General features: G+C 49.2%; 9 protein-coding genes and 3 pseudogenes across 9 annotated transcripts; all 12 read left to right on the forward strand.

Moving 5' to 3' along the window:
• The first annotated feature begins 2,360 nt into the window (after positions 1–2,360).
• Positions 2,361–3,146, forward strand: LOC148640773 (histone H2B 1/2). The gene has a single exon (XM_088619233.1). The coding sequence runs from the start codon at positions 2,373–2,375 to the stop codon at positions 2,745–2,747; it is 375 nt and encodes a 124-aa protein (XP_088475359.1). The 5' UTR covers positions 2,361–2,372; the 3' UTR covers positions 2,748–3,146.
• A 2,072-nt stretch (positions 3,147–5,218) lies between these two features.
• LOC148640774 (histone H1 pseudogene) lies at positions 5,219–6,196 on the forward strand (annotated as a pseudogene).
• Positions 6,197–6,332: 136 nt separating this feature from the next.
• LOC148640775 (histone H2A) lies at positions 6,333–8,167 on the forward strand. The gene has a single exon (XM_088619231.1). It carries the CDS (start codon positions 6,978–6,980, stop codon positions 7,362–7,364), a length of 387 nt encoding a protein of 128 aa, XP_088475357.1. The 5' UTR covers positions 6,333–6,977; the 3' UTR covers positions 7,365–8,167.
• A 197-nt stretch (positions 8,168–8,364) lies between these two features.
• LOC148640776 (histone H3) lies at positions 8,365–8,775 on the forward strand. Its single transcript, XM_088620104.1, has one exon. It carries the CDS (start codon positions 8,365–8,367, stop codon positions 8,773–8,775), a length of 411 nt encoding a protein of 136 aa, XP_088476230.1.
• Positions 8,776–11,342: 2,567 nt separating this feature from the next.
• Positions 11,343–12,127, forward strand: LOC148640777 (histone H2B 1/2). Its single transcript, XM_088619234.1, has one exon. It carries the CDS (start codon positions 11,354–11,356, stop codon positions 11,726–11,728), a length of 375 nt encoding a protein of 124 aa, XP_088475360.1. The 5' UTR covers positions 11,343–11,353; the 3' UTR covers positions 11,729–12,127.
• Positions 12,128–14,199: 2,072 nt separating this feature from the next.
• On the forward strand, positions 14,200–15,177 carry LOC148640778 (histone H1 pseudogene; annotated as a pseudogene).
• Positions 15,178–15,313: 136 nt separating this feature from the next.
• LOC148640779 (histone H2A) lies at positions 15,314–17,148 on the forward strand. Its single transcript, XM_088618981.1, has one exon. It carries the CDS (start codon positions 15,959–15,961, stop codon positions 16,343–16,345), a length of 387 nt encoding a protein of 128 aa, XP_088475107.1. The 5' UTR covers positions 15,314–15,958; the 3' UTR covers positions 16,346–17,148.
• A 197-nt stretch (positions 17,149–17,345) lies between these two features.
• LOC148640780 (histone H3) lies at positions 17,346–17,756 on the forward strand. Its single transcript, XM_088620108.1, has one exon. It carries the CDS (start codon positions 17,346–17,348, stop codon positions 17,754–17,756), a length of 411 nt encoding a protein of 136 aa, XP_088476234.1.
• Positions 17,757–20,334: 2,578 nt separating this feature from the next.
• On the forward strand, positions 20,335–21,108 carry LOC148640781 (histone H2B 1/2). The gene has a single exon (XM_088618983.1). It carries the CDS (start codon positions 20,335–20,337, stop codon positions 20,707–20,709), a length of 375 nt encoding a protein of 124 aa, XP_088475109.1. The 3' UTR covers positions 20,710–21,108.
• Positions 21,109–23,193: 2,085 nt separating this feature from the next.
• On the forward strand, positions 23,194–24,163 carry LOC148640782 (histone H1 pseudogene; annotated as a pseudogene).
• A 487-nt stretch (positions 24,164–24,650) lies between these two features.
• Positions 24,651–26,132, forward strand: LOC148640783 (histone H2A). The gene has a single exon (XM_088618982.1). The coding sequence runs from the start codon at positions 24,943–24,945 to the stop codon at positions 25,327–25,329; it is 387 nt and encodes a 128-aa protein (XP_088475108.1). The 5' UTR covers positions 24,651–24,942; the 3' UTR covers positions 25,330–26,132.
• Positions 26,133–26,329: 197 nt separating this feature from the next.
• On the forward strand, positions 26,330–26,740 carry LOC148640784 (histone H3). The gene has a single exon (XM_088620109.1). The coding sequence runs from the start codon at positions 26,330–26,332 to the stop codon at positions 26,738–26,740; it is 411 nt and encodes a 136-aa protein (XP_088476235.1).
• The last annotated feature ends 807 nt before the right edge of the window (positions 26,741–27,547 follow it).

A 27,547-nucleotide genomic window follows, 5' to 3' on the forward strand; every position in this document is an offset into this window, starting at 1 on the left:
GCGACACACGTCTCCCCTTTTGCTCTAAATTCGCTTTTCAGCATTCATATCCACATTTGAAAGTGTTCAAATGCATGAGACTATTTTAATGACACAAGAGCGATTGGCATTAAAAGCCCTTCCGCTACTCTTTATTTTCTTTTCCGAATTCGGTGTTTGGCGGGGAGCGCGCTTAGACACGGACCGCCTGCTGCAGGATCTTTCCCCTTGAACACAAAGGCTCTTTTAAGAACCACCACAAAAATATAAAAAAGATCAAATATTTCACTGCTGATGTCCTGTACTGTATTGCAATGTGTTACAGTTGAACACGTATAAAATTGACCCCCCTAATTTCTTAGATTCTTCGGTTTCCGGCATTCAGGCACCTCGGTTTAGTAGGTGATTAAACATGAATGACGGATTTATTCCTACAGTGATTAAAGTCTTGAGTACAGTTCATAATCCATACACCGTAGTATGTTGTATTTTCTGTTCCGTATGGGGCGTTTTGGTTCAGAAAAGAGCACCTCACATGTGCAATGGATTCTGAATTCGATATCGTTCTTCCTAGATACGTGGGTTCGGTATTGACACATTTCTTAATGCTGTCGGTATGGTATGGGTTTAGGTTTCCTTTGCTCTAAAGTTTTACCCTGTAAGAAAAACTGCAAGTCAAAAACGTGCTGCAGCACCGACTATCCTGTATTGCTAGCGCTCGATAAGACTGGGCTTTTCTCGAGTCCAGGTTCAAGCATTCAAACCACGTGGGGAGAATTTGCACAATCCTACAATGCCGTTGGTTAGGGAAGTAATCATGACAATTTCGAAGTGTAGCCTGTTTAAAGTTGCTGTGGTGGAGAGCTCTCCGGCAGGGAAGAGGTTCCTGTGCAGTCTGGGCTGCTGCCGCGGTCGGAGAGGAGGCGGGCTCGTGTGTCAGCGCGCCTCCTGTCTCAAGCAGGTCCGCTCTCAGGCTTGAAAAGAGAAGCGCCGCGGCTGCAGCCCAGCAGTGTGTGTTGTATCACTAACTGATAACTCGAAGATGTCTGGAAGAGGCAAAGGCGGAAAGGGACTCGGGAAAGGAGGCGCTAAGCGTCACCGCAAGGTTCTCCGCGACAATATCCAGGGAATCACCAAGCCCGCCATCCGCCGCCTGGCTCGCCGTGGGGGAGTGAAGCGGATCTCCGGGCTGATCTACGAGGAGACCCGCGGGGTGCTGAAGGTGTTCCTGGAGAACGTCATCCGCGACGCCGTCACCTACACCGAGCACGCCAAGAGGAAGACCGTCACCGCCATGGACGTGGTGTACGCGCTGAAGCGCCAGGGCCGCACCCTGTACGGCTTCGGCGGCTAAACAGGAGCGGAGCTTCCCTACCGGACTGGACCCCGACATATCAACCCAAAGGCTCTTTTAAGAGCCACCCACCTTTTCAGAAAAGAGCTGGAATCTTTGTGCTTGTGTGTGGAATGAAGCTGTACTTTGAAGGTCCAGCTCGAAATGTAATCGCAGAATAGGTTGACTATCCTACCTTAATGCGCGGTACAGAGCGAGCTGTTTGTGAGTCTGTAAACAAATAACTAATAAAATAGCGTTACGGGATGAAACACGTTTTTCTGCCCATAGTTTTCATCCCCCTCACTCGCATTCCTACATGCTTTGCGTTTCTTTCATTGAAGACATTTTCATCTTAAGAGCGCTTATTAGACGTGTTCAAAATGATAGAAAATTGCAATACGGGCCTGGGAACCGACTGGGGTTCAGCTACTAAACGGTTTGTTTTTCACGCACGTTTTATGGGTTTTAAGAAAGGAAGCGGTGCTGCTCAGCTCTGTGCGGGAGAAATTCCACTTCATTCGCCAAGAGCCCTTCTCATTACATTCATTCTGTAGAAAGGGCTCGTGTGAAGGTTTCGTGAGCTCAGACTAATTTGAAAGCAGTGTCAAAGCTCAAAAGTGTTGCTATACAAAGCTGTTGGTTGTTCAAGAGTGATTTTGGGGTTGCCTACAATATCACCCAGAGTCCTTTTGACTCCCAAGTTTGCACAAATCGCACATTTTACGCCGATGACATTTTTTCTAGGGTAGGGGACATAAGCGGAATGAGAGCGGGATTTCAATAAATCTGCACGTTGTGCTAAACGGATCACACGGCCCTTTGTTCCTGAGTGCTCGGGCGGAGGGGAGAGAGAGGCGCCTGGAGTCAGAGCGAGCGGCTCAGGCGCTCAGCCGTTTGAATTTCATTGGCGCCGAGCGCAGCCAATAGGAGAGCAGCTCTCTCGCTGACCAATGAGCCGCCTTCTGAGCTGAGCGAGCTGAGTTGCACGCGGCCGCTATAAATAGGGGGCTGTAGAAGCCCTAAACTCCCATGACTGTGTGCGCAGAGTGCAGTTAAGATGCCTGAACCAGCGAAATCCGCTCCCAAGAAGGGCTCCAAGAAAGCCGTGACCAAGACGGCCGGGAAGGGCGGCAAGAAGCGCAGAAAGACCAGGAAGGAGAGCTACGCCATCTACGTGTACAAGGTGCTGAAGCAGGTGCACCCGGACACCGGCATCTCGTCGAAGGCCATGGGCATCATGAACTCGTTCGTCAGCGACATCTTCGAGCGCATCGCCGGCGAGGCCTCCCGCCTGGCGCACTACAACAAGCGCTCCACCATCACCTCCCGGGAGATCCAGACCGCCGTGCGCCTGCTGCTGCCCGGAGAGCTGGCCAAGCACGCCGTGTCCGAGGGCACCAAGGCCGTCACCAAGTACACCAGCTCCAAGTAAACCCGGCCCGCCCGTCCCGGATCTACAAACCCAAAGGCTCTTTTAAGAGCCACCCACAGAGTCCGTGAAAGAGCAATCATGATTTCTTCCTCAATGCTTCAATTCCCGGTTTTCGACGCTTTTATGGCCCCAAGTGTGCAATAACCTTTACACCTTTCTTGAATTTGACTTTTCTGTGTAGACGTATATGTGTAAGTTGTACAGTGGTCCAGCTTATTATTCTGAAAACACATCCTTGTCACTGAGCGCTACGCGTAGCATTTTGTAAGTACAGACGGTTATTTAAGGACAAGTGGGGGGCACGCTTTGTCTCTTTCTGGCAGTTTAGTCCTCATTTAAAGTATGTTATCAGTATACCTAATTCAGTGTGACTGTAGACATAAATGACTTTCTGTTTCACATTGAGGTTTCTGCCTTCGATGCTTCTAATTGGCGACTGTTAGGAATCGGTTACACAACATTTCTTACAAGGCATTTCAGTCTCAAAGCAATGGAACGAGATTTCCATGAGCTTTATTATTTTTTCACCAATGATCAAGGATAGAACATGTTTTATGAATCGGACCCATTCCCAGAACAGAGCCTGTGGCTGTTCCCGAGTGTTTACTATATTGTTCCTGGAAAGAAGCCAGGGTAAGAGCAAGGGTGTGCAAGTTGCTCCATTCTCCCGCAACTCTTTGGGAAATGTTTCATTTGCTCGATCCAAATGCACCTCGAGTTAAGTCACACGCACCTCCTCACTCTCTTTCTAAAGGAGTCCTTAGAACAACCTTCAGCTTTAATGATCAGATATTGCTTTTCATACACTCTAAAACATGTCATTACAATGTCCCTTGCTCTGATCAAGTGCCTGGCGGATTATTACGCTGTACCACGCCTTGGTTACAGCCTTGGTAGTTTAATTTACCGGGCGTTTTCATCGTCCGAATGACAACAAAAAGCCTGAGGACCATTTCAGGCTCCACTTCTCTGCCTGGGCTGTTTTTTTCACGTCAGGACAATTTCATTCAAACGGGTTCGCCAGTGTGTGCTGATTTTCCATTTGGCCTCATTCAAAAATCTCAACAGGCTTATAAAATCTGAAATACATGCATTCCAGCAATTCCACTATGTTCTAATAGGCGATTTGAACTTTTGTCAAGGAATCAAAGTGGTAGTTTTACGAAACTGGTCTAGTCCTTTGTTAGAAGCGTCGCTTCCTGGAGTGTGTTACTGACGCTGCCCAAAGAGCAAAATAAAAATCATATTTATTTTCATATCGCAGACGTGCTTTTTATCGTGATAGCTTACCACCAGTCTTGACAGTATTTCATGCACACGATTCTTATTTGTAGCGGTGTTTAAAAATCGTATAAGTGTGAAATACAAGACAAAGTGCCGGATGAGCACCGCCTTTCGAGTGCTCTGTTGTCGGATTTGGGGCATTTCTGTCGAAACTGCCGCACAGAGTCTGCTGAAGTTGAAGCACGTTTTGAACATCGGAGGGTTTTCTCTGTACCCGATGTCTTGTTGTACTTGGATTTTGGGGGTTCCTGGGGTGCAGATTTTCCCGTTTGCCTCTCGCATAACATACAGATGGAAGAGACGGCACAGCTCGTTTCTTCAGAGCAGCTGAAGACATAAACTCAGGATGTTTCTACAGTCTGGATAATTCAGTGTTGGTATAGGTCTTCTATTTAATTATTATTATCAAGAAATAATCGTTTTGAAATAAAGCTATGCTAGTGTTGCTTCTAAAACTGCTGCCTCGCAGGTCTTATCTGGATGTTGGTATTGACGGTAGAGTCGCGGTCTTTACTAAAGCCCCATTGAAGAATCGCCTTTGAAATAACTGATTTGAAAATTGATGAGATAAACAAAGCGACTACGACTACGCTTGTTCGGCATGTTATAAAAGCGTATCGGTGGAAAAACTCGAAATACTCCTAATTTCACGGGGATAAAACTGTCTTATTTGACAAAACTTGTCCGTCTCCTTCTTAGAAACAGCGAGTCCGGGAGTGTGTTAATGACACCGAACATAGAGCAAAATAAATCATCGGTTTTAAATAATTCAGAATTCATTCTTATTGGGTTACATGACCGTCAGTCTCGACTGTATTATTTACACCTTGTTTTTATCTTTACTGACGGTTTAAGTACATTTATTTTAGAAATAGACGATGAAGTGCCGGGTGAGCGCCGCCTTTCGTGTGCGCTGTTCTTGGACTCTGGGCAATTCTGTCAGAATTATCGTACAGAAAAATCTGTAACTCAACTGCATATTAAAGACCAGGGGGTTTTCTCCGTATTTGGTGTATTTGATCATCGATTCTGTGTATTTGTGAGGATTACGGGGCAGTTTTGTGCGGGGAGAAAACACAAGTGCGAGCGGGCTGTGCGGAGCGGAGCTGCAGCAGCAGCAGCGGTTGAGTCTCCACGGTTCTCATGCGGCCTTGAAGTTCCGCCCTGCGCGCGGAGCCGCAGACAGTCCGACAGCAGACAGAGACGCAGCGATGGCAGAAGAAGTCGCTCCGGCCCCAGCCGCCGCGCCGGCCAAGGCGCCCAAGAAGAAGAGCGCCGCCAAGCCCAAGAAAGCGGGCCCCAGCGTGGGAGAGCTCATCCTGCAGGCCGTGTCCGCCTCCAAGGAGCGGAGCGGCGTGTCCCTGGCCGCCCTGAAGAAGTCCCTGGCGGCCGGCGGCTACGACGTGGAGAAGAACAACTCCCGCGTCAAGCTGGCCATCAAGAGCCTGGTGACCAAGGGCACCCTGGTGCAGACCAAGGGCACCGGCGCCTCGGGCTCCTTCAAGCTCAACAAGAAGCAGGCGGAGACCAAGCCCAAGCCCGTGAAGAAAGCCGCCGCCGCCGCCAAAGCCAAGAAGCCGGCGGCCAAGAAACCCGCAGCGGCTAAGAAGCCAGCGGCCGCCAAGAAGTCGCCCAAGAAGGCGGCGACCAAGAAGCCAGCGGCCGCCAAGAAGTCGCCCAAGAAAGCCGCGAAGCCCGCAGCGGCCAAGAAGGCGACCAAGAGCCCCAAGAAGGCCAAGAAGCCAGCGGCGCCTAAGAAGGCGAAGAGCCCGAAGAAAGCCAAGGCAGCGAAGCCCAAGGTGGCCAAACCCAAGACGGCCAAAGCTAAGAAAGCGGCTCCCAAGAAGAAGTGAGCGATCGACCCTCGAGTTAATTTCCTACAAACCCAAAGGCTCTTCTAAGAGCCACCAGCCCTTCCGAGAGAGAGCGCAGACTTTCCTTTTCACCGCTTGAAAGCGCCGGTTCGCTCGATAGGGGGGGAGACATAATTATTTTACACAATGGGGGGGATTGAGTTGTAGTTGTTATTAATGATACTGAAATGCGATGCTGGGTAAAATGTACAAATGTAAATATTCTAAATACTATTGTAGAGAGTGGGTGCGCAGAGGAGGTGTAGAATTAAAAGGCCTTTTTGTTAAATAAACGTCCTGATCTCCATTGAACAGCGTTGTGACTCCTTGCATCTCCTTTTCATTTAATGAATTTAGTTGAGGCGAAATGTTACATTGTTACATTGCACGGGGGTTTTCATTAGTGTGTGACTTGCAATTCGTGACTGCTAGTCTCGCAGCTATAGCGGACATGTGAAAAGGCGTAACGTGACAGATGTGTCACTCTAATAGCGACAATGGTGACTTTTCAATATCGAGCCCTCGCAGGCGGGTGATCCAGATTCTTATGGGAGTGGAGCTTAATTCCACTCAATGTAGCGTGGTTACTGAGAGTCAGACGGTGGTGAAATTCACTAAAATATACGTTTTTAAGCATGAAAATGACCGTTTAAGCAAAGTGTTTTGCACATTATCTGTTGCAGTTTTGCTAATCGCCTGTTCTGCACATGGCCTGTTGTGTCTCTGTCTTTTCTTATGCAACTGTATTGTTGTTTTTTTACCACTTACCGTCTGAGAGCTAGCTAAATCGCATTTCGCTATTCCATATACCTGTGTATGAGAATAATGCTAATACGGTTGAAACTGAAAAACACATATTTTCTCACTCGGCCTCCGCAGCAGAGCCGCGCTCTGTGTTCAGAGTCCGAATTTCCCTCCTGCCTGTTGATTGGTGGAGACCGAGAGCGCTGCTTGGCAGCACTGATCTCTGATTGGGTGGAGAGCTTGTTCCCGTCCATCCAATCACGTTCAGCCGCGACTCTTCAAAAGCGGGGCGGCAGACAAGTTGTGATCATTGTTAGCAGTTTTCTTCAGACAAGCTTGACAGTACAAGATGAGCGGCAGAGGAAAGACCGGCGGTAAGGCCAGAGCCAAGGCCAAGACTCGCTCTTCCAGGGCCGGACTGCAGTTCCCTGTGGGCCGTGTCCACCGGCTGCTGCGCAAGGGAAACTATGCCGAGCGGGTCGGCGCCGGAGCCCCGGTGTATCTGGCCGCGGTGCTGGAGTACCTGACCGCCGAGATCCTGGAGCTGGCTGGCAACGCCGCCCGGGACAACAAGAAGACCCGCATCATCCCCCGGCACCTGCAGCTGGCCGTCCGCAACGACGAGGAGCTGAACAAGCTGCTGGGCGGCGTGACCATCGCGCAGGGCGGCGTGCTGCCCAACATCCAGGCGGTGCTGCTGCCCAAGAAGACCGAGAAGCCGGCCAAGAGCAAGTAAACAGCCCGGCAGAGACCTCCGAGTGACCCGAAAAACAAAGGCTCTTTTAAGAGCCACCCACAGCCTCTTCAAATGAGCGAGTTCTTGTTTTTATGAATATGAGTGCAATATTTATAAATGGGTCGAAGCACTTGTGTTTTCCCCCTGAGGTTTTAGCAGTGATGTCTGTGGCTCAGAATCACAGCCGCTGTGTGGACGAGCGATTTCTGTTGCGCTCGCAAGACAGTTCATACAATCATTTTCTTTGTTCAGTTCGTTCAAGTAGATTTTCGCCTTTTAATTCTAAACGAGCAGAGTAAACCGGGTTCCTTGTAGTACTTGTCATGGGGTTTAGAAGATTGTTCTCTTCATTCACATTATTCTATCACATTTTTATTATTGCATAACGAGCTGTAAAGTTGAACAGAAATCGGGGTCCCTCAGCACAACACTCCTCCCCCGAGTCACAGGATGACCTTTTACACTGTAATATATATGTGATTTCACTTCGTTCTAGTACGAATCTAGTAAATCTAGTAAATTATACGATTTCATGATTTAATGGAAGTATATTCTTGTCCTGGATTATTATAGTTAAAAGAAATCAAGGTCCTTGACAGGTTATTGATTTCTAGGTATAATTGATTTCTAGGTATAAAAGTTACTCACAGTGTCCGGACTGTGAGTAACTCTTGTATTGTATTGTATGTATTGTACTATTAGTATATAATTCGTTACACTGTGGCTGTGTTGTGTGTGTTAAGCTGCTGTTGCACTGCAATTTCCCTCACGGGATCAATAAAGTATCTATCTATCTATAAAAACGCCTTTATACTTTGATTTGATCAAACAAAGCAGATCGGAGAGGGTGTATGAACTGCGCGCTCCTTCTCAAAGTATCCAATCAGCGAGAGGCTCCCGGGGCCCTTCAGCCAATCAGGACGGGGCTGCCTGCGCATATAAACCCGAGTGCGGGCTGCTGCTCTCAGTACAGTGCTGATTGTGAAGAGCAGCGAGGAAGATGGCGAGAACCAAGCAGACCGCTCGCAAGTCCACCGGCGGCAAGGCGCCCAGGAAGCAGCTGGCCACCAAGGCTGCCCGCAAGAGCGCCCCCGCCACCGGCGGCGTGAAGAAGCCCCACCGCTACAGGCCCGGCACCGTGGCTCTGCGGGAGATCCGCCGCTACCAGAAGTCCACCGAGCTGCTGATCCGCAAGCTGCCCTTCCAGCGCCTGGTGAGAGAGATCGCCCAGGACTTCAAGACCGACCTGCGCTTCCAGAGCTCCGCCGTCATGGCTCTGCAGGAGGCCAGCGAGGCTTACCTGGTGGGGCTCTTCGAGGACACCAACCTGTGCGCCATCCACGCCAAGAGGGTGACCATCATGCCCAAAGACATCCAGCTGGCCCGCCGCATCCGCGGGGAGCGCGCTTAGACACGGACCGCCTGCTGCAGCATCTTTTCCCTTGAACACAAAGGCTCTTTTAAGAGCCACCACAACACTCGAGAGGGTTACATTATTCCATTATAGTCTGTACGAGGCACAATTCTCGTTTGGTTAGCTGATAAGTGAAAGCCCTACCGAGAAGCGGTTTTCTACCAACTCGTGTAAAAGCCCCTCTGCACTGCTGCAGTACACCAGCGACACACGTCTCCCCTTTTGCTCTAAATTCGCTTTTCAGCATTCATATCCACATTTGAAAGTGTTCAAATGCATGAGACTATTTTAATGACACAAGAGCGATTGGCATTAAAAGCCCTTCCGCTACTCTTTATTTTCTTTTCCGAATTCGGTGTTTGGCGGGGAGCGCGCTTAGACACGGACCGCCTGCTGCAGGATCTTTCCCCTTGAACACAAAGGCTCTTTTAAGAACCACCACAAAAATATAAAAAAGATCAAATATTTCACTGCTGATGTCCTGTACTGTATTGCAATGTGTTACAGTTGAACACGTATAAAATTGACCCCCCTAATTTCTTAGATTCTTCGGTTTCCGGCATTCAGGCACCTCGGTTTAGTAGGTGATTAAACATGAATGACGGATTTATTCCTACAGTGATTAAAGTCTTGAGTACAGTTCATAATCCATACACCGTAGTATGTTGTATTTTCTGTTCCGTATGGGGCGTTTTGGTTCAGAAAAGAGCACCTCACATGTGCAATGGATTCTGAATTCGATATCGTTCTTCCTAGATACGTGGGTTCGGTATTGACACATTTCTTAATGCTGTCGGTATGGTATGGGTTTAGGTTTCCTTTGCTCTAAAGTTTTACCCTGTAAGAAAAACTGCAAGTCAAAAACGTGCTGCAGCACCGACTATCCTGTATTGCTAGCGCTCGATAAGACTGGGCTTTTCTCGAGTCCAGGTTCAAGCATTCAAACCACGTGGGGAGAATTTGCACAATCCTACAATGCCGTTGGTTAGGGAAGTAATCATGACAATTTCGAAGTGTAGCCTGTTTAAAGTTGCTGTGGTGGAGAGCTCTCCGGCAGGGAAGAGGTTCCTGTGCAGTCTGGGCTGCTGCCGCGGTCGGAGAGGAGGCGGGCTCGTGTGTCAGCGCGCCTCCTGTCTCAAGCAGGTCCGCTCTCAGGCTTGAAAAGAGAAGCGCCGCGGCTGCAGCCCAGCAGTGTGTGTTGTATCACTAACTGATAACTCGAAGATGTCTGGAAGAGGCAAAGGCGGAAAGGGACTCGGGAAAGGAGGCGCTAAGCGTCACCGCAAGGTTCTCCGCGACAATATCCAGGGAATCACCAAGCCCGCCATCCGCCGCCTGGCTCGCCGTGGGGGAGTGAAGCGGATCTCCGGGCTGATCTACGAGGAGACCCGCGGGGTGCTGAAGGTGTTCCTGGAGAACGTCATCCGCGACGCCGTCACCTACACCGAGCACGCCAAGAGGAAGACCGTCACCGCCATGGACGTGGTGTACGCGCTGAAGCGCCAGGGCCGCACCCTGTACGGCTTCGGCGGCTAAACAGGAGCGGAGCTTCCCTACCGGACTGGACCCCGACATATCAACCCAAAGGCTCTTTTAAGAGCCACCCACCTTTTCAGAAAAGAGCTGGAATCTTTGTGCTTGTGTGTGGAATGAAGCTGTACTTTGAAGGTCCAGCTCGAAATGTAATCGCAGAATAGGTTGACTATCCTACCTTAATGCGCGGTACAGAGCGAGCTGTTTGTGAGTCTGTAAACAAATAACTAATAAAATAGCGTTACGGGATGAAACACGTTTTTCTGCCCATAGTTTTCATCCCCCTCACTCGCATTCCTACATGCTTTGCGTTTCTTTCATTGAAGACATTTTCATCTTAAGAGCGCTTATTAGACGTGTTCAAAATGATAGAAAATTGCAATACGGGCCTGGGAACCGACTGGGGTTCAGCTACTAAACGGTTTGTTTTTCACGCACGTTTTATGGGTTTTAAGAAAGGAAGCGGTGCTGCTCAGCTCTGTGCGGGAGAAATTCCACTTCATTCGCCAAGAGCCCTTCTCATTACATTCATTCTGTAGAAAGGGCTCGTGTGAAGGTTTCGTGAGCTCAGACTAATTTGAAAGCAGTGTCAAAGCTCAAAAGTGTTGCTATACAAAGCTGTTGGTTGTTCAAGAGTGATTTTGGGGTTGCCTACAATATCACCCAGAGTCCTTTTGACTCCCAAGTTTGCACAAATCGCACATTTTACGCCGATGACATTTTTTCTAGGGTAGGGGACATAAGCGGAATGAGAGCGGGATTTCAATAAATCTGCACGTTGTGCTAAACGGATCACACGGCCCTTTGTTCCTGAGTGCTCGGGCGGAGGGGAGAGAGAGGCGCCTGGAGTCAGAGCGAGCGGCTCAGGCGCTCAGCCGTTTGAATTTCATTGGCGCCGAGCGCAGCCAATAGGAGAGCAGCTCTCTCGCTGACCAATGAGCCGCCTTCTGAGCTGAGCGAGCTGAGTTGCACGCGGCCGCTATAAATAGGGGGCTGTAGAAGCCCTAAACTCCCATGACTGTGTGCGCAGAGTGCAGTTAAGATGCCTGAACCAGCGAAATCCGCTCCCAAGAAGGGCTCCAAGAAAGCCGTGACCAAGACGGCCGGGAAGGGCGGCAAGAAGCGCAGAAAGACCAGGAAGGAGAGCTACGCCATCTACGTGTACAAGGTGCTGAAGCAGGTGCACCCGGACACCGGCATCTCGTCGAAGGCCATGGGCATCATGAACTCGTTCGTCAGCGACATCTTCGAGCGCATCGCCGGCGAGGCCTCCCGCCTGGCGCACTACAACAAGCGCTCCACCATCACCTCCCGGGAGATCCAGACCGCCGTGCGCCTGCTGCTGCCCGGAGAGCTGGCCAAGCACGCCGTGTCCGAGGGCACCAAGGCCGTCACCAAGTACACCAGCTCCAAGTAAACCCGGCCCGCCCGTCCCGGATCTACAAACCCAAAGGCTCTTTTAAGAGCCACCCACAGAGTCCGTGAAAGAGCAATCATGATTTCTTCCTCAATGCTTCAATTCCCGGTTTTCGACGCTTTTATGGCCCCAAGTGTGCAATAACCTTTACACCTTTCTTGAATTTGACTTTTCTGTGTAGACGTATATGTGTAAGTTGTACAGTGGTCCAGCTTATTATTCTGAAAACACATCCTTGTCACTGAGCGCTACGCGTAGCATTTTGTAAGTACAGACGGTTATTTAAGGACAAGTGGGGGGCACGCTTTGTCTCTTTCTGGCAGTTTAGTCCTCATTTAAAGTATGTTATCAGTATACCTAATTCAGTGTGACTGTAGACATAAATGACTTTCTGTTTCACATTGAGGTTTCTGCCTTCGATGCTTCTAATTGGCGACTGTTAGGAATCGGTTACACAACATTTCTTACAAGGCATTTCAGTCTCAAAGCAATGGAACGAGATTTCCATGAGCTTTATTATTTTTTCACCAATGATCAAGGATAGAACATGTTTTATGAATCGGACCCATTCCCAGAACAGAGCCTGTGGCTGTTCCCGAGTGTTTACTATATTGTTCCTGGAAAGAAGCCAGGGTAAGAGCAAGGGTGTGCAAGTTGCTCCATTCTCCCGCAACTCTTTGGGAAATGTTTCATTTGCTCGATCCAAATGCACCTCGAGTTAAGTCACACGCACCTCCTCACTCTCTTTCTAAAGGAGTCCTTAGAACAACCTTCAGCTTTAATGATCAGATATTGCTTTTCATACACTCTAAAACATGTCATTACAATGTCCCTTGCTCTGATCAAGTGCCTGGCGGATTATTACGCTGTACCACGCCTTGGTTACAGCCTTGGTAGTTTAATTTACCGGGCGTTTTCATCGTCCGAATGACAACAAAAAGCCTGAGGACCATTTCAGGCTCCACTTCTCTGCCTGGGCTGTTTTTTTCACGTCAGGACAATTTCATTCAAACGGGTTCGCCAGTGTGTGCTGATTTTCCATTTGGCCTCATTCAAAAATCTCAACAGGCTTATAAAATCTGAAATACATGCATTCCAGCAATTCCACTATGTTCTAATAGGCGATTTGAACTTTTGTCAAGGAATCAAAGTGGTAGTTTTACGAAACTGGTCTAGTCCTTTGTTAGAAGCGTCGCTTCCTGGAGTGTGTTACTGACGCTGCCCAAAGAGCAAAATAAAAATCATATTTATTTTCATATCGCAGACGTGCTTTTTATCGTGATAGCTTACCACCAGTCTTGACAGTATTTCATGCACACGATTCTTATTTGTAGCGGTGTTTAAAAATCGTATAAGTGTGAAATACAAGACAAAGTGCCGGATGAGCACCGCCTTTCGAGTGCTCTGTTGTCGGATTTGGGGCATTTCTGTCGAAACTGCCGCACAGAGTCTGCTGAAGTTGAAGCACGTTTTGAACATCGGAGGGTTTTCTCTGTACCCGATGTCTTGTTGTACTTGGATTTTGGGGGTTCCTGGGGTGCAGATTTTCCCGTTTGCCTCTCGCATAACATACAGATGGAAGAGACGGCACAGCTCGTTTCTTCAGAGCAGCTGAAGACATAAACTCAGGATGTTTCTACAGTCTGGATAATTCAGTGTTGGTATAGGTCTTCTATTTAATTATTATTATCAAGAAATAATCGTTTTGAAATAAAGCTATGCTAGTGTTGCTTCTAAAACTGCTGCCTCGCAGGTCTTATCTGGATGTTGGTATTGACGGTAGAGTCGCGGTCTTTACTAAAGCCCCATTGAAGAATCGCCTTTGAAATAACTGATTTGAAAATTGATGAGATAAACAAAGCGACTACGACTACGCTTGTTCGGCATGTTATAAAAGCGTATCGGTGGAAAAACTCGAAATACTCCTAATTTCACGGGGATAAAACTGTCTTATTTGACAAAACTTGTCCGTCTCCTTCTTAGAAACAGCGAGTCCGGGAGTGTGTTAATGACACCGAACATAGAGCAAAATAAATCATCGGTTTTAAATAATTCAGAATTCATTCTTATTGGGTTACATGACCGTCAGTCTCGACTGTATTATTTACACCTTGTTTTTATCTTTACTGACGGTTTAAGTACATTTATTTTAGAAATAGACGATGAAGTGCCGGGTGAGCGCCGCCTTTCGTGTGCGCTGTTCTTGGACTCTGGGCAATTCTGTCAGAATTATCGTACAGAAAAATCTGTAACTCAACTGCATATTAAAGACCAGGGGGTTTTCTCCGTATTTGGTGTATTTGATCATCGATTCTGTGTATTTGTGAGGATTACGGGGCAGTTTTGTGCGGGGAGAAAACACAAGTGCGAGCGGGCTGTGCGGAGCGGAGCTGCAGCAGCAGCAGCGGTTGAGTCTCCACGGTTCTCATGCGGCCTTGAAGTTCCGCCCTGCGCGCGGAGCCGCAGACAGTCCGACAGCAGACAGAGACGCAGCGATGGCAGAAGAAGTCGCTCCGGCCCCAGCCGCCGCGCCGGCCAAGGCGCCCAAGAAGAAGAGCGCCGCCAAGCCCAAGAAAGCGGGCCCCAGCGTGGGAGAGCTCATCCTGCAGGCCGTGTCCGCCTCCAAGGAGCGGAGCGGCGTGTCCCTGGCCGCCCTGAAGAAGTCCCTGGCGGCCGGCGGCTACGACGTGGAGAAGAACAACTCCCGCGTCAAGCTGGCCATCAAGAGCCTGGTGACCAAGGGCACCCTGGTGCAGACCAAGGGCACCGGCGCCTCGGGCTCCTTCAAGCTCAACAAGAAGCAGGCGGAGACCAAGCCCAAGCCCGTGAAGAAAGCCGCCGCCGCCGCCAAAGCCAAGAAGCCGGCGGCCAAGAAACCCGCAGCGGCTAAGAAGCCAGCGGCCGCCAAGAAGTCGCCCAAGAAGGCGGCGACCAAGAAGCCAGCGGCCGCCAAGAAGTCGCCCAAGAAAGCCGCGAAGCCCGCAGCGGCCAAGAAGGCGACCAAGAGCCCCAAGAAGGCCAAGAAGCCAGCGGCGCCTAAGAAGGCGAAGAGCCCGAAGAAAGCCAAGGCAGCGAAGCCCAAGGTGGCCAAACCCAAGACGGCCAAAGCTAAGAAAGCGGCTCCCAAGAAGAAGTGAGCGATCGACCCTCGAGTTAATTTCCTACAAACCCAAAGGCTCTTCTAAGAGCCACCAGCCCTTCCGAGAGAGAGCGCAGACTTTCCTTTTCACCGCTTGAAAGCGCCGGTTCGCTCGATAGGGGGGGAGACATAATTATTTTACACAATGGGGGGGATTGAGTTGTAGTTGTTATTAATGATACTGAAATGCGATGCTGGGTAAAATGTACAAATGTAAATATTCTAAATACTATTGTAGAGAGTGGGTGCGCAGAGGAGGTGTAGAATTAAAAGGCCTTTTTGTTAAATAAACGTCCTGATCTCCATTGAACAGCGTTGTGACTCCTTGCATCTCCTTTTCATTTAATGAATTTAGTTGAGGCGAAATGTTACATTGTTACATTGCACGGGGGTTTTCATTAGTGTGTGACTTGCAATTCGTGACTGCTAGTCTCGCAGCTATAGCGGACATGTGAAAAGGCGTAACGTGACAGATGTGTCACTCTAATAGCGACAATGGTGACTTTTCAATATCGAGCCCTCGCAGGCGGGTGATCCAGATTCTTATGGGAGTGGAGCTTAATTCCACTCAATGTAGCGTGGTTACTGAGAGTCAGACGGTGGTGAAATTCACTAAAATATACGTTTTTAAGCATGAAAATGACCGTTTAAGCAAAGTGTTTTGCACATTATCTGTTGCAGTTTTGCTAATCGCCTGTTCTGCACATGGCCTGTTGTGTCTCTGTCTTTTCTTATGCAACTGTATTGTTGTTTTTTTACCACTTACCGTCTGAGAGCTAGCTAAATCGCATTTCGCTATTCCATATACCTGTGTATGAGAATAATGCTAATACGGTTGAAACTGAAAAACACATATTTTCTCACTCGGCCTCCGCAGCAGAGCCGCGCTCTGTGTTCAGAGTCCGAATTTCCCTCCTGCCTGTTGATTGGTGGAGACCGAGAGCGCTGCTTGGCAGCACTGATCTCTGATTGGGTGGAGAGCTTGTTCCCGTCCATCCAATCACGTTCAGCCGCGACTCTTCAAAAGCGGGGCGGCAGACAAGTTGTGATCATTGTTAGCAGTTTTCTTCAGACAAGCTTGACAGTACAAGATGAGCGGCAGAGGAAAGACCGGCGGTAAGGCCAGAGCCAAGGCCAAGACTCGCTCTTCCAGGGCCGGACTGCAGTTCCCTGTGGGCCGTGTCCACCGGCTGCTGCGCAAGGGAAACTATGCCGAGCGGGTCGGCGCCGGAGCCCCGGTGTATCTGGCCGCGGTGCTGGAGTACCTGACCGCCGAGATCCTGGAGCTGGCTGGCAACGCCGCCCGGGACAACAAGAAGACCCGCATCATCCCCCGGCACCTGCAGCTGGCCGTCCGCAACGACGAGGAGCTGAACAAGCTGCTGGGCGGCGTGACCATCGCGCAGGGCGGCGTGCTGCCCAACATCCAGGCGGTGCTGCTGCCCAAGAAGACCGAGAAGCCGGCCAAGAGCAAGTAAACAGCCCGGCAGAGACCTCCGAGTGACCCGAAAAACAAAGGCTCTTTTAAGAGCCACCCACAGCCTCTTCAAATGAGCGAGTTCTTGTTTTTATGAATATGAGTGCAATATTTATAAATGGGTCGAAGCACTTGTGTTTTCCCCCTGAGGTTTTAGCAGTGATGTCTGTGGCTCAGAATCACAGCCGCTGTGTGGACGAGCGATTTCTGTTGCGCTCGCAAGACAGTTCATACAATCATTTTCTTTGTTCAGTTCGTTCAAGTAGATTTTCGCCTTTTAATTCTAAACGAGCAGAGTAAACCGGGTTCCTTGTAGTACTTGTCATGGGGTTTAGAAGATTGTTCTCTTCATTCACATTATTCTATCACATTTTTATTATTGCATAACGAGCTGTAAAGTTGAACAGAAATCGGGGTCCCTCAGCACAACACTCCTCCCCCGAGTCACAGGATGACCTTTTACACTGTAATATATATGTGATTTCACTTCGTTCTAGTACGAATCTAGTAAATCTAGTAAATTATACGATTTCATGATTTAATGGAAGTATATTCTTGTCCTGGATTATTATAGTTAAAAGAAATCAAGGTCCTTGACAGGTTATTGATTTCTAGGTATAATTGATTTCTAGGTATAAAAGTTACTCACAGTGTCCGGACTGTGAGTAACTCTTGTATTGTATTGTATGTATTGTACTATTAGTATATAATTCGTTACACTGTGGCTGTGTTGTGTGTGTTAAGCTGCTGTTGCACTGCAATTTCCCTCACGGGATCAATAAAGTATCTATCTATCTATAAAAACGCCTTTATACTTTGATTTGATCAAACAAAGCAGATCGGAGAGGGTGTATGAACTGCGCGCTCCTTCTCAAAGTATCCAATCAGCGAGAGGCTCCCGGGGCCCTTCAGCCAATCAGGACGGGGCTGCCTGCGCATATAAACCCGAGTGCGGGCTGCTGCTCTCAGTACAGTGCTGATTGTGAAGAGCAGCGAGGAAGATGGCGAGAACCAAGCAGACCGCTCGCAAGTCCACCGGCGGCAAGGCGCCCAGGAAGCAGCTGGCCACCAAGGCTGCCCGCAAGAGCGCCCCCGCCACCGGCGGCGTGAAGAAGCCCCACCGCTACAGGCCCGGCACCGTGGCTCTGCGGGAGATCCGCCGCTACCAGAAGTCCACCGAGCTGCTGATCCGCAAGCTGCCCTTCCAGCGCCTGGTGAGAGAGATCGCCCAGGACTTCAAGACCGACCTGCGCTTCCAGAGCTCCGCCGTCATGGCTCTGCAGGAGGCCAGCGAGGCTTACCTGGTGGGGCTCTTCGAGGACACCAACCTGTGCGCCATCCACGCCAAGAGGGTGACCATCATGCCCAAAGACATCCAGCTGGCCCGCCGCATCCGCGGGGAGCGCGCTTAGACACGGACCGCCTGCTGCAGCATCTTTTCCCTTGAACACAAAGGCTCTTTTAAGAGCCACCACAACACTCGAGAGGGTTACATTATTCCATTATAGTCTGTACGAGGCACAATTCTCGTTTGGTTAGCTGATAAGTGAAAGCCCTACCGAGAAGCGGTTTTCTACCAACTCGTGTAAAAGCCCCTCTGCACTGCTGCAGTACACCAGCGACACACGTCTCCCCTTTTGCTCTAAATTCGCTTTTCAGCATTCATATCCACATTTGAAAGTGTTCAAATGCATGAGACTATTTTAATGACACAAGAGCGATTGGCATTAAAAGCCCTTCCGCTACTCTTTATTTTCTTTTCCGAATTCGGTGTTTGGCGGGGAGCGCGCTTAGACACGGACCGCCTCCTGCAGGATCTTTCCCCTTGAACACAAAGGCTCTTTTAAGAGCCACCACAAAAATATAAAAAAGATCAAATATTTCACTGCTGATGTCCTGTACTGTATTGCAATGTGTTACAGTTGAACACGTATAAAATTGACCCCCCTAATTTCTTAGATTCTTCGGTTTCCGGCATTCAGGCACCTCGGTTTAGTAGGTGATTAAACATGAATGACGGATTTATTCCTACAGTGATTAAAGTCTTGAGTACAGTTCATAATCCATACACCGTAGTATGTTGTATTTTCTGTTCCGTATGGGGCGTTTTGGTTCAGAAAAGAGCACCTCACATGTGCAATGGATTCTGAATTCGATATCGTTCTTCCTAGATACGTGGGTTCGGTATTGAAACATTTCTTAATGCTGTCGGTATGGTATGGGTTTAGGTTTCCTTTGCTCTAAAGTTTTACCCTGTAAGAAAAACTGCAAGTCAAAAACGTGCTGCAGCACCGACTATCCTGTATTGCTAGCGCTCGATAAGACTGGGCTTTTCTCGAGTCCAGGTTCAAGCATTCAAACCACGTGGGGAGAATTTGCACAATCCTACAATGCCGTTGGTTAGGGAAGTAATCATGACAATTTCGAAGTGTAGCCTGTTTAAAGTTGCTGTGGTGGAGAGCTCTCCGGCAGGGAAGAGGTTCCTGTGCAGTCTGGGCTGCTGCCGCGGTCGGAGAGGAGGCGGGCTCGTGTGTCAGCGCGCCTCCTGTCTCAAGCAGGTCCGCTCTCAGGCTTGAAAAGAGAAGCGCCGCGGCTGCAGCCCAGCAGTGTGTGTCGTGTCACTAACTGATAACTTGAAGATGTCTGGAAGAGGCAAAGGCGGAAAGGGACTCGGGAAAGGAGGCGCTAAGCGTCACCGCAAGGTTCTCCGCGACAACATCCAGGGAATCACCAAGCCCGCCATCCGCCGCCTGGCTCGCCGTGGGGGAGTGAAGCGGATCTCCGGGCTGATCTACGAGGAGACCCGCGGGGTGCTGAAGGTGTTCCTGGAGAACGTCATCCGCGACGCCGTCACCTACACCGAGCACGCCAAGAGGAAGACCGTCACCGCCATGGACGTGGTGTACGCGCTGAAGCGCCAGGGCCGCACCCTGTACGGCTTCGGCGGCTAAACAGGAGCGGAGCTTCCCTACCGGACTGGACCCCGACATATCAACCCAAAGGCTCTTTTAAGAGCCACCCACCTTTTCAGAAAAGAGCTGGAATCTTTGTGCTTGTGTGTGGAATGAAGCTGTACTTTGAAGGTCCAGCTCGAAATGTAATCGCAGAATAGGTTGACTATCCTACCTTAATGCGCGGTACAGAGCGAGCTGTTTGTGAGTCTGTAAACAAATAACTAATAAAATAGCGTTACGGGATGAAACACGTTTTTCTGCCCATAGTTTTCATCCCCCTCACTCGCATTCCTACATGCTTTGCGTTTCTTTCATTGAAGACATTTTCATCTTAAGAGCGCTTATTAGACGTGTTCAAAATGATAGAAAATTGCAATACGGGCCTGGGAACCGACTGGGGTTCAGCTACTAAACGGTTTGTTTTTCACGCACGTTTTATGGGTTTTAAGAAAGGAAGCGGTGCTGCTCAGCTCTGTGCGGGAGAAATTCCACTTCATTCGCCAAGAGCCCTTCTCATTACATTCATTCTGTAGAAAGGGCTCGTGTGAAGGTTTCGTGAGCTCAGACTAATTTGAAAGCAGTGTCAAAGCTCAAAAGTGTTGCTATACAAAGCTGTTGGTTGTTCAAGAGTGATTTTGGGGTTGCCTACAATATCACCCAGAGTCCTTTTGACTCCCAAGTTTGCACAAATCGCACATTTTACGCCGATCACATTTTTTCTAGGGTAGGGGACATAAGCGGAATGAGAGCGGGATTTCAATAAATCTGCACGTTGTGCTAAACGGATCACACGGCCCTTTGTTCCTGAGTGCTCGGGCGGAGGGGAGAGAGAGGCGCCTGGAGTCAGAGCGAGCGGCTCAGGCGCTCAGCCGTTTGAATTTCATTGGCGCCGAGCGCAGCCAATAGGAGAGCAGCTCTCTCGCTGACCAATGAGCCGCCTTCTGAGCTGAGCGAGCTGAGTTGCACGCGGCCGCTATAAATAGGGGGCTGTAGAAGCCCTAAACTCCCATGACTGTGTGCGCAGAGTGCAGTTAAGATGCCTGAACCAGCGAAATCCGCTCCCAAGAAGGGCTCCAAAAAAGCCGTGACCAAGACGGCCGGGAAGGGCGGCAAGAAGCGCAGAAAGACCAGGAAGGAGAGCTACGCCATCTACGTGTACAAGGTGCTGAAGCAGGTGCACCCGGACACCGGCATCTCGTCGAAGGCCATGGGCATCATGAACTCGTTCGTCAGCGACATCTTCGAGCGCATCGCCGGCGAGGCCTCCCGCCTGGCGCACTACAACAAGCGCTCCACCATCACCTCCCGGGAGATCCAGACCGCCGTGCGCCTGCTGCTGCCCGGAGAGCTGGCCAAGCACGCCGTGTCCGAGGGCACCAAGGCCGTCACCAAGTACACCAGCTCCAAGTAAACCCGGCCCGCCCGTCCCGGATCTACAAACCCAAAGGCTCTTTTAAGAGCCACCCACAGAGTCCGTGAAAGAGCAATCATGATTTCTTCCTCAATGCTTCAATTCCCGGTTTTCGACGCTTTTATGGCCCCAAGTGTGCAATAACCTTTACACCTTTCTTGAATTTGACTTTTCTGTGTAGACGTATATGTGTAAGTTGTACAGTGGTCCAGCTTATTATTCTGAAAACACATCCTTGTCACTGAGCGCTACGCGTAGCATTTTGTAAGTACAGACGGTTATTTAAGGACAAGTGGGGGGCACGCTTTGTCTCTTTCTGGCAGTTTAGTCCTCATTTAAAGTATGTTATCAGTATACCTAATTCAGTGTGACTGTAGACATAAATGACTTTCTGTTTCACATTGAGGTTTCTGCCTTCGATGCTTCTAATTGGCGACTGTTAGGAATCGGTTACACAACATTTCTTACAAGGCATTTCAGTCTCAAAGCAATGGAACGAGATTTCCATGAGCTTTATTATTTTTTCACCAATGATCAAGGATAGAACATGTTTTATGAATCGGACCCATTCCCAGAACAGAGCCTGTGGCTGTTCCCGAGTGTTTACTATATTGTTCCTGGAAAGAAGCCAGGGTAAGAGCAAGGGTGTGCAAGTTGCTCCATTCTCCCGCAACTCTTTGGGAAAGGAAATGTTTCATTTGCTCGATCCAAATGCACCTCGAGTTAAGTCACACACACCTCCTCACTCTCTTTCTAAAGGAGTCCTTAGAACAACCTTCAGCTTTAATGATCAGATATTGCTTTTCATACACTCTAAAACATGTCATTACAATGTCCCTTGCTCTGATCAAGTGCCTGGCGGATTATTACGCTGTACCACGCCTTGGTTACAGCCTTGGTAGTTTAATTTACCGGGCGTTTTCATCGTCCGAATGACAACAAAAAGCCTGAGGACCATTTCAGGCTCCACTTCTCTGCCTGGGCTGTTTTTTTCACGTCAGGACAATTTCATTCAAACGGGTTCGCCAGTGTGTGCTGATTTTCCATTTGGCCTCATTCAAAAATCTCAACAGGCTTATAAAATCTGAAATACATGCATTCCAGCAATTCCACTATGTTCTAATAGGCGATTTGAACTTTTGTCAAGGAATCAAAGTGGTAGTTTTACGAAACTGGTCTAGTCCTTTGTTAGAAGCGTCGCTTCCTGGAGTGTGTTACTGACGCTGCCCAAAGAGCAAAATAAAAATCATATTTATTTTCATATCGCAGACGTGCTTTTTATCGTGATAGCTTACCACCAGTCTTGACAGTATTTCATGCACACGATTCTTATTTGTAGCGGTGTTTAAAAATCGTATAAGTGTGAAATACAAGACAAAGTGCCGGATGAGCACCGCCTTTCGAGTGCTCTGTTGTCGGATTTGGGGCATTTCTGTCGAAACTGCCGCACAGAGTCTGCTGAAGTTGAAGCACGTTTTGAACATCTGAGGGTTTTCTCTGTACCCGATGTCTTGTTGTACTTGGATTTTGGGGGTTCCTGGGGTGCAGATTTTCCCGTTTGCCTCTCGCATAACATACAGATGGAAGAGACGGCACAGCTCGTTTCTTCAGAGCAGCTGAAGACATAAACTCAGGATGTTTCTACAGTCTGGATAATTCAGTGTTGGTATAGGTCTTCTATTTAATTATTATTATCAAGAAATAATCGTTTTGAAATAAAGCTATGCTAGTGTTGCTTCTAAAACTGCTGCCTCGCAGGTCTTATCTGGATGTTGGTATTGACGGTAGAGTCGCGGTCTTTACTAAAGCCCCATTGAAGAATCGCCTTTGAAATAACTGATTTGAAAATTGATGAGATAAACAAAGCGACTACGACTACGCTTGTTCGGCATGTTATAAAAGCGTATCGGTGGAAAAACTCGAAATACTCCTAATTTCACGGGGATAAAACTGTCTTATTTGACAAAACTTGTCCGTCTCCTTCTTAGAAACAGCGAGTCCGGGAGTGTGTTAATGACACCGAACATAGAGCAAAATAAATCATCGGTTTTAAATAATTCAGAATTCATTCTTATTGGGTTACATGACCGTCAGTCTCGACTGTATTATTTACACCTTGTTTTTATCTTTACTGACGGTTTAAGTACATTTATTTTAGAAATAGACGATGAAGTGCCGGGTGAGCGCCGCCTTTCGTGTGCGCTGTTCTTGGACTCTGGGCAATTCTGTCAGAATTATCGTACAGAAAAATCTGTAACTCAACTGCATATTAAAGACCAGGGGGTTTTCTCCGTATTTGGTGTATTTGATCATCGATTCTGTGTATTTGTGAGGATTACGGGGCAGTTTTGTGCGGGGAGAAAACACAAGTGCGAGCGGGCTGTGCGGAGCGGAGCTGCAGCAGCAGCAGCGGTTGAGTCTCCACGGTTCTCATGCGGCCTTGAAGTTCCGCCCTGCGCGCGGAGCCGCAGACAGTCAGACAGCAGACAGAGACGCAGCGATGGCAGAAGAAGTCGCTCCGGCCCCCGCCGCCGCGCCGGCCAAGGCGCCCAAGAAGAAGAGCGCCGCCAAGCCCAAGAAAGCGGGCCCCAGCGTGGGAGAGCTCATCCTGCAGGCCGTGTCCGCCTCCAAGGAGCGGAGCGGCGTGTCCCTGGCCGCCCTGAAGAAGTCCCTGGCGGCCGGCGGCTACGACGTGGAGAAGAACAACTCCCGCGTCAAGCTGGCCATCAAGAGCCTGGTGACCAAGGGCACCCTGGTGCAGACCAAGGGCACCGGCGCCTCGGGCTCCTTCAAGCTCAACAAGAAGCAGGCGGAGACCAAGCCCAAGCCCGTGAAGAAAGCCGCCGCCGCCGCCAAAGCCAAGAAGCCGGCGGCCAAGAAACCCGCAGCGGCTAAGAAGCCAGCGGCCGCCAAGAAGTCGCCCAAGAAGGCGGCGACCAAGAAGCCAGCGGCCGCCAAGAAGTCGCCCAAGAAAGCCGCGAAGCCCGCAGCGGCCAAGAAGGCGACCAAGAGCCCCAAGAAGGCCAAGAAGCCAGCGGCGCCTAAGAAGGCGAAGAGCCCGAAGAAAGCCAAGGCAGCGAAGCCCAAGGTGGCCAAACCCAAGACGGCCAAAGCTAAGAAAGCGGCTCCCAAGAAGAAGTGAGCGATCGACCCTCGAGTTAATTTCCTACAAACCCAAAGGCTCTTCTAAGAGCCACCAGCCCTTCCGAGAGAGAGCGCAGACTTTCCTTTTCACCGCTTGAAAGCGCCGGTTCGCTCGATAGGGGGGGAGACATAATTATTTTACACAATGGGGGGGATTGAGTTGTAGTTGTTATTAATGATACTGAAATGCGATGCTGGGTAAAATGTACAAATGTAAATATTCTAAATACTATTGTAGAGAGTGGGTGCGCAGAGGAGGTGTAGAATTAAAAGGCCTTTTTGTTAAATAAACGTCCTGATCTCCATTGAACAGCGTTGTGACTCCTTGCATCTCCTTTTCATTTAATGAATTTAGTTGAGGCGAAATGTTACATTGTTACATTGCACGGGGGTTTTCATTAGTGTGTGACTTGCAATTCGTGACTGCTAGTCTCGCAGCTATAGCGGACATGTGAAAAGGCGTAACGTGACAGATGTGTCACTCTAATAGCGACAATGGTGACTTTTCAATATCGAGCCCTCGCAGGCGGGTGATCCAGATTCTTATGGGAGTGGAGCTTAATTCCACTCAATGTAGCGTGGTTACTGAGAGTCAGACGGTGGTGAAATTCACTAAAATATACGTTTTTAAGCATGAAAATGACCGTTTAAGCAAAGTGTTTTGCACATGATCTGTTGCAGTTTTGCTAATCGCCTGTTCTGCACATGGCCTGTTGTGTCTCTGTCTTTTCTTATGCAACTGTATTGTTGTTTTTTTACCACTTACCGTCTGAGAGCTAGCTAAATCGCATTTCGCTATTCCATATACCTGTGTATGAGAATAATGCTAATACGGTTGAAACTGAAAAACATATTTTCTCACTCGGCCTCCGCAGCAGAGCCGCGCTCTGTGTTCAGAGTCCGAATTTCCCTCCTGCCTGTTGATTGGTGGAGACCGAGAGCGCTGCTTGGCAGCACTGATCTCTGATTGGGTGGAGAGCTTGTTCCCGTCCATCCAATCACGTTCAGCCGCGACTCTTCAAAAGCGGGGCGGCAGACAAGTTGTGATCATTGTTAGCAGTTTTCTTCAGACAAGCTTGACAGTACAAGATGAGCGGCAGAGGAAAGACCGGCGGTAAGGCCAGAGCCAAGGCCAAGACTCGCTCTTCCAGGGCCGGACTGCAGTTCCCTGTGGGCCGTGTCCACCGGCTGCTGCGCAAGGGAAACTATGCCGAGCGGGTCGGCGCCGGAGCCCCGGTGTATCTGGCCGCGGTGCTGGAGTACCTGACCGCCGAGATCCTGGAGCTGGCTGGCAACGCCGCCCGGGACAACAAGAAGACCCGCATCATCCCCCGGCACCTGCAGCTGGCCGTCCGCAACGACGAGGAGCTGAACAAGCTGCTGGGCGGCGTGACCATCGCGCAGGGCGGCGTGCTGCCCAACATCCAGGCGGTGCTGCTGCCCAAGAAGACCGAGAAGCCGGCCAAGAGCAAGTAAACAGCCCGGCAGAGACCTCCGACTGACCCGAAAAACAAAGGCTCTTTTAAGAGCCACCCACAGCCTCTTCAAATGAGCGAGTTCTTGTTTTTATGAATATGAGTGCAATATTTATAAATGGGTCGAAGCACTTGTGTTTTCCCCCTGAGGTTTTAGCAGTGATGTCTGTGGCTCAGAATCACAGCCGCTGTGTGGACGAGCGATTTCTGTTGCGCTCGCAAGACAGTTCATACAATCATTTTCTTTGTTCAGTTCGTTCAAGTAGATTTTCGCCTTTTAATTCTAAACGAGCAGAGTAAACCGGGTTCCTTGTAGTACTTGTCATGGGGTTTAGAAGATTGTTCTCTTCATTCACATTATTCTATCACATTTTTATTATTGCATAACGAGCTGTAAAGTTGAACAGAAATCGGGGTCCCTCAGCACAACACTCCTCCCCCGAGTCACAGGATGACCTTTTACACTGTAATATATATGTGATTTCACTTCGTTCTAGTACGAATCTAGTAAATCTAGTAAATTATACGATTTCATGATTTAATGGAAGTATATTCTTGTCCTGGATTATTATAGTTAAAAGAAATCAAGGTCCTTGACAGGTTATTGATTTCTAGGTATAATTGATTTCTAGGTATAAAAGTTACTCACAGTGTCCGGACTGTGAGTAACTCTTGTATTGTATTGTATGTATTGTACTATTAGTATATAATTCGTTACACTGTGGCTGTGTTGTGTGTGTTAAGCTGCTGTTGCACTGCAATTTCCCTCACGGGATCAATAAAGTATCTATCTATCTATAAAAACGCCTTTATACTTTGATTTGATCAAACAAAGCAGATCGGAGAGGGTGTATGAACTGCGCGCTCCTTCTCAAAGTATCCAATCAGCGAGAGGCTCCCGGGGCCCTTCAGCCAATCAGGACGGGGCTGCCTGCGCATATAAACCCGAGTGCGGGCTGCTGCTCTCAGTACAGTGCTGATTGTGAAGAGCAGCGAGGAAGATGGCGAGAACCAAGCAGACCGCTCGCAAGTCCACCGGCGGCAAGGCGCCCAGGAAGCAGCTGGCCACCAAGGCTGCCCGCAAGAGCGCCCCCGCCACCGGCGGCGTGAAGAAGCCCCACCGCTACAGGCCCGGCACCGTGGCTCTGCGGGAGATCCGCCGCTACCAGAAGTCCACCGAGCTGCTGATCCGCAAGCTGCCCTTCCAGCGCCTGGTGAGAGAGATCGCCCAGGACTTCAAGACCGACCTGCGCTTCCAGAGCTCCGCCGTCATGGCTCTGCAGGAGGCCAGCGAGGCTTACCTGGTGGGGCTCTTCGAGGACACCAACCTGTGCGCCATCCACGCCAAGAGGGTGACCATCATGCCCAAAGACATCCAGCTGGCCCGCCGCATCCGCGGGGAGCGCGCTTAGACACGGACCGCCTGCTGCAGCATCTTTTCCCTTGAACACAAAGGCTCTTTTAAGAGCCACCACAACACTCGAGAGGGTTACATTATTCCATTATAGTCTGTACGAGGCACAATTCTCGTTTGGTTAGCTGATAAGTGAAAGCCCTACCGAGAAGCGGTTTTCTACCAACTCGTGTAAAAGCCCCTCTGCACTGCTGCAGTACACCAGCGACACACGTCTCCCCTTTTGCTCTAAATTCGCTTTTCAGCATTCATATCCACATTTGAAAGTGTTCAAATGCATGAGACTATTAATGACACAAGAGCGATTGGCATTAAAAGCCCTTCCGCTACTCTTTATTTTCTTTTCCGAATTCGGTGTTTGGCGGGGAGCGCGCTTAGACACGGACCGCCTGCTGCAGGATCTTTCCCCTTGAACACAAAGGCTCTTTTAAGAACCACCACAAAAATATAAAAAAGATCAAATATTTCACTGCTGATGTCCTGTACTGTATTGCAATGTGTTACAGTTGAACACGTATAAAATGGACCCCCCTAATTTCTTAGATTCTTCGGTTTCCGGCATTCAGGCACCTCGGTTTAGTAGGTGATTAAACATGAATGACGGATTTATTCCTAAAGTGATTAAAGTCTTGAGTACAGTTCATAATCCATACACCGTAGTATGTTGTATTTTCTGTTCCGTATGGGGCGTTTTGGTTCAGAAAAGAGCACCTCACATGTGCAATGGATTCTGAATTCGATATCGTTCTTCCTAGATACGTGGGTTCGGTATTGACACATTTCTTAATGCTGTCGGTATGGTATG

Source organism: Lepisosteus platostomus, chromosome 25 (genome assembly GCF_059453375.1).
Source record: "Lepisosteus platostomus isolate fLepPlt1 chromosome 25, fLepPlt1.hap1, whole genome shotgun sequence".
Classification (NCBI taxonomy): Eukaryota; Metazoa; Chordata; class Actinopteri; order Semionotiformes; family Lepisosteidae; genus Lepisosteus; species Lepisosteus platostomus.